Source organism: Apium graveolens, chromosome 1, assembly GCF_009905375.1.
Source record: "Apium graveolens cultivar Ventura chromosome 1, ASM990537v1, whole genome shotgun sequence".
NCBI lineage: Eukaryota > Viridiplantae > Streptophyta > Magnoliopsida > Apiales > Apiaceae > Apium > Apium graveolens.
Genome location: NC_133647.1, coordinates 7917403 through 7923390, shown reverse-complemented (window position 1 = coordinate 7923390; position 5988 = coordinate 7917403). Strand labels below are relative to the sequence as shown.

The 5988-nt window shown below is 29.9% G+C and overlaps 1 protein-coding gene across 1 annotated transcript; it reads left to right on the top strand.

The window, feature by feature from the left end:
* Window positions 1–4571: 4571 nt before the first annotated feature.
* LOC141697397 (uncharacterized) lies at window positions 4572–5006 on the top strand. The gene has a single exon (XM_074502090.1). It carries the CDS (start codon window positions 4572–4574, stop codon window positions 5004–5006), a length of 435 nt encoding a protein of 144 aa, XP_074358191.1.
* The last annotated feature ends 982 nt before the right edge of the window (window positions 5007–5988 follow it).

The window sequence follows — 5988 nt, the reverse complement described above, 5'->3', positions numbered from 1 at the left end:
TTCAATCAGCTAATCAAAATAATTAACTCAATCAGTATTTTATACCGATGCAGATAACAACTAATTGTGAAACAGACCTAAGTGAATTAGGAATTCTGTTGTCCCAAGTTCCATTAATTTATTGGTACAATCTTAATACAACTCATTTATGTGATAATCCAGTTTTTCACTCGAGGATGAAACATCTTGCCATTGCATTTCATCACAGAACAAGTGCAAAATGGATCATTACGGGTCACACATGTTCGTATAGGAGATCATCTCACTAAGCCACTGTCTAGACCAAAGTGTGACGCATTATTAGTTAAGATTGGACTTAGAGGCAATTCCAAGAGTTTAGTCAAATTTGGATCAAAAATTGGTTTAAATTTGGATTGAACCTCTCTCCAACTTTAATAATTCGGTTTAAATTTCGGTCTAAATGTTAAAATATTTCTTTTTAATATTTTAAGTCTTTCTAATAATAAATATTTTATTTTTATATGATATTAAATATAGTCTTATATGATTTAATTTGTCATACTAAATTGCTAATTTAGTTCACATTACATTTCATTTACGTTCCATTTCAAATTAAGTTTTCTGTGTTGTAATCCTTATTTTAATGTTCAAATGTATTAAATATATAATAATAATATCTCAATATTAATTAATTACATTTACAAATATGAGAAATCAAAATTTTATGTAATAAACTAAAGTAGATATACTAAATATTATTATTTTAATCTCAGTCCAAATTGAACTGATAAACAACGTTGGTCCAAATTTGGACCTGAACTGTTCATCGGTCCAAATTTGGACCGAGACTTAGACCATTATTGGGTGAATTTGGACCGAAACCGGTTCAAATTTGAATCTTTAGGCACTCCTGAATTTATTCCTACGATGCATATATTACAAATAAAATCCTGCGACTTAATTAGGGTTGTGGTTATTATCCCTCATGATAAGATTTGCACTTAATTTAATGAGAAAAATGTCCCTAACTATGTTCTTACGGGAGGAGTTATATATACTTAGGAGAGGAGTTATGTGAGTGAGTAGTGTATTTCAAAAATAAAATTAGTAAATTTTTACTCATATTGTGTAATTACATATATATCATTAGCGCATTAGTATAGTATTAACAAATTTTTATACTCACATAACTTAGATTAGTACGTATTTAATAATATTAAACTCTTGAATTTGTTACTTTTTTTCATCGCTTTATGATGTATACAATTTGTATCATGTATCTGTATTTATCTATAATTACGCTCGTAAATAGGAAATTCGAATTCTCTCCAGACTTACATGGTATCGGAGATTTCTGAAAGTTTTTTTCATTCTGATGTTTGATATTTGGTTGGAATTTTTATTTCTTAAATTTAGGGTTTTTCATACCATAAGGTGAGGTGGGTATAACAAATTCGTTTGAGAAATCAACTTTATTTTTATTATTTTCATCATTATTTGAGCAATTAAATTCAGATATTTAATGTAAAAATAAATTAATAATTTAAAAAAATATCAATAACTTAATTGAATTAATATTTTTAAATAATTTAAATTATTGACTTAAAAAATTTAAATCGGACATACTGATTATAGCACTCAACCAAACTCATAATATCATACATAATATCTCAACTCCATACCACATTTACCTGATTTCGGATTTTAACTCGATATCCATTTCTAAATCAAACCACCCCTAAGTCATTAACCTGTATAAAAATATTTCTAACCCTCTTCAATATCTATAATTTTAGGTGATTATAAATGCATTAAATTTTTGAGTAATCTGAAATTACTTTAACATCCTTATATATATTTAGACATTTCTCCCGAGTTTTAATTAGGGAAGAAAGTAAGTGATAGGGAGATAAAGTACTTTCATCCTAAAAACGGGATGAAAATTTTAGAAGTAAAGTATGTAAAATTTACATTCATAACCACTTACTTTGGTTTCCTTTAAAAACTCGAGAGTACGATTAAGAATGAAAGTAAAATTATTTTACTTACCTTGCACTTGTTTTCACCCTTTTTAAAACTCGGGAGTAAGGGCTAAACGTGTATAAGGATACTCGGGTAAGTAGGATAGAGATGCACAAAAAGTGCACCGAGCCGGGTTTTATATGAGCTTTAAAAAGCTGTTTTTTTTAAAACGGATTGGGCCGGGCTTTTTTAAAAATCGGGCTGGGCCGAGCCGGGCTTCCTAAGAAATATAAGGCCCTTTTTAGGCCCGCGGACCGGGCTGGATCGGACCGAACCGGGCTTTATCCGTACTTTTTATTTATATATTAAAAAATATTTTAATATTTAATAACTCGAATTATGAGTAGTTTAAATACCGGAAAAAATAATATCTTGATATATCAGATAGAATATTTTAGACACTTAAATAAATAATTATTTTTTAATATAATATATAAATAATCATATATACCTTAATTGCTTCTAATATTATAATATAATATTTTAAAAATCATAAAAAGTATTGTATATTTACAAATTTTATATAAAAAATTGCTTTTTTAATCGGGCTTTTATCCGGGCCGAACCAGACTTTTATTCGGGTTTTTTTAGATCCGAGCTTTTATTCGGTCTTTTTTAGATCCGGGCTTTCGGGTTTCGGGCCGGCCGGATTTTTGAGAAAAAAGAAGGTCTATTTAAGGCCCGGGGGCCGAACCGGCCCGGGCTTTTTTCCGGATCGGATTTTGGGCTTCTGAACATCTAGTAACACGAATTAGTTACTCCTATTAAATAACATTTAAAATTTCAATGCTACTCCTCTATATTGCGTTAAACAATGCATACTCCTGTCGTGTTTATCACATTTTGTTATTTACAATTTACCGTAAAAATGATGAATGTGTCATTTGCTTTATTTTATTTTATAATAAATAATTATATTACTAATATGTGTTTTTTATTTTTATTTCAAAATTCTACATAACTACAGTACAATCTCGATAAATAAATATTCGTTAAACGAATAATCTCGTTAAATGAATACTTTTAACCTTGATAAATGAATAATCTTAATTAGTAATAAAATATTTCGATCATGAAGGTATTCATTAATTGAGGTTTAATTGTAATACGTTATTATTTAGAACTAAATAAGTATCACAAACCAAAATACAAAGTAATAAGATATTATGTTGTCGATCAAAGATTTGTGTGTTTCCTTTAAGTCGGCGTTTTCGTGTGTAATTAATTAGTAAAAAATTTATATCACATTTCAAAACTTAGACATGGTTATAAAAATAACTTTTAATATTATATTTAATGTTTATCAACAATTTTAAATTTAAATCTAATGGTCATAGGTTGAGTAATCAAACAATGGTTGATGACTACCAACCAAATTTTAGTATTCCGTCTTTAATATAATAATATAGATAAATATATTAGCAAAAATAAATTTTGATAATGACTTCCTATATTTACAGTATTTTTAAATATTTAGGTTTAAGTGAAATAGTTGAATATCATTTAAATCATTGATATGTACAAAATTATTCTTTTCTTCAACATAAAAGCTTTTGTTTTAATGACTTTGTTTGAAGTAACATTTAAAAAGTATTTTTATTCAAAAGGACAGGAATTGTTTTTTTTTTTATAATTATACTTACATTGATCAATTTTTTAACATGAACCATACAGATGAACATGGATAAAAGTTTCAAATAAATATTAGAATATAAGTAAATTGTTATAATTGATTGTAATTTCTAAGTCAATGGTAAAATGGTAAAACTAGTTTTAGGAGTAGAAATTTTGATAGTGCATTGAATGCTTTTGTTCTTCACCTTGGCTATAAATACATGGTCGTGGTGAATGTAAAACTTGCACCAAACATTTCTAATATATGCTCTCTACCTCCCTCCGATTATCATTCTTTCCCTCTCAGATTTAGTAGCCCTTCTAATATTATTAATGCTACAAAGCCCTGCAGAAACTGAGAAGGATTGTCCACTTTAATTTATTAACCTGCTTACGCAGACGTCCGTATGGCGGGTGAAAATCCATTTATCATTTTATATATGGATCTGTTTATAATAGCAATGATAATAATGATATATATATTGATTATTGCATACTTATTAATGCACCCGATTAGGTAGGATTTTATGTGATATTTACATTGATGAATTAAAATTTAATAATTTTCGTATTAATTCAGATTTAGTATGAAAAATATTACAAGCTTGTCGTTCGTTGCCTTGGACATTTCTGGCTATAATTATTTATCATGGGTACAAGATGTAAAGTTGCATTTGGGTTCAAAGAAATTAAGCGACACAATAATGAATAAAGACAAAAAATAAATCCACGGCTGAAGAAAAATTTACCTCTATAATTTTCCTCCGACACCACATGTATGAAGATTTAAAATCTAAGTACTTAGAAGTCGAGGATCCCTTTATTTTATGGGAAAATCTAAATGATAGGTTCGATCACCAGGAACTAGTTTATCTACATGCAGCTGAAAATGATTGGGCTAATTTAAGACTTCAGGATTTTAAGAGTGTCCGAGCATATACTCTGCTTTGTTCAAAATAAGTTCTAGGCTTATTATGTGTTGTGAGAAAGTTACGGAGAAAAGAAAAATTGACAAAACACTATCAAATTTTCACCCCAACAATATCAACTTAGCAGTGATGTACAGGGAGAGCAAATTTACTAAGTTCAGGGATCTTCTATCAACTATCCTCGTTGCTGAACAGAATCATGAATTGGTGAATAAGAATCATCAATCCCGTCCAACAGGATCTGCCCCATTACCTGAAGAAAATAACATGTCATTCCAGCAGAATGTACGTGAAAACGGGTATAGAGGTGGATGGGGCCAAGGTCGGTACCGTGGACGAGGTCGGAGCCATGGGCATGTTCGTCCATATAACAACTCTAGTCACCGGAAGTGGAAATCTGAATCACAGAGTAAAAGAAAGGCACCACGAGGAGGAAAAACTGAAAATGTTTGCTATAGGTGCGACATGGATGGGCACTGAACACGTAATTGTCATACCCCAAATCATCTTGTTGATCAATACCAATCTTCTCAAAAATCAAAAGAGAAAATGGTAGAAACAAATTTCGCAAACAATAACATAGATGATTTGCGAGAATCACAACTAGAGGAATAAGCATTAATGGTCTGAATGAACCTAATGAAACTCCCATGTGGGAGGCTGAAGATTAGTTTCATATAATTACTATAGTAGTGTGTATTGTGTGCTTTATTTTGTTTGAACTATGTAGCGTGTTATGTTCTTATCAAATAAATCATGTTTTTAATTATATACAGAATGGATTCTGAAGATATATGCATTGCTGATTGTGGTACAACTCATACGATTCTACAGAATCGAAAATATTTTACCCATATAACCAAAACCGAAACTCAAGTTGAAACGATTTCCGGCGTATCTAATATAATCGAAGGTTTTGGAAAAGATAGTTTTGTCCTCCCTAATGGTACCCACATACACATTCCAAATGCATTATATTCTAGTAAGTCTACTAGAAATATTCTTAATTTTAAAGATATATGAATCAATGATTTTCACATCGAAACTACCTCTAATGCTGATAGAGAATATCTTCTTATTACTTCCGCTAATCCTAGAAACAAAAAAATCATAGAAAAGTTTCACTCACTTTCCTCAGGATTATATATGATGAAAATTAGAACTATTGAGTCACACAATGTCATTGCTTCCAAACTCATTGATTAAAAATCTTTTACACTTTGGCATGAAAGATTAGGTCATCCTGGCGTCTCTATGATGCGTCGTATTATAGAGAATTCTACTGGTCATCCTCTTAAATATTTTAAAGTTCTTTCCAACAATGACCTTCCATGTTCAACATGTTCTTTAGGAAAATTGATTACTCGACCATCTTCTACTAAGTTCAACTTGAAAACCCAAATTTTCTAGAAAGGATCCAAGGTGACATATGTGGACCTATACACCCATCATCTGGACCATT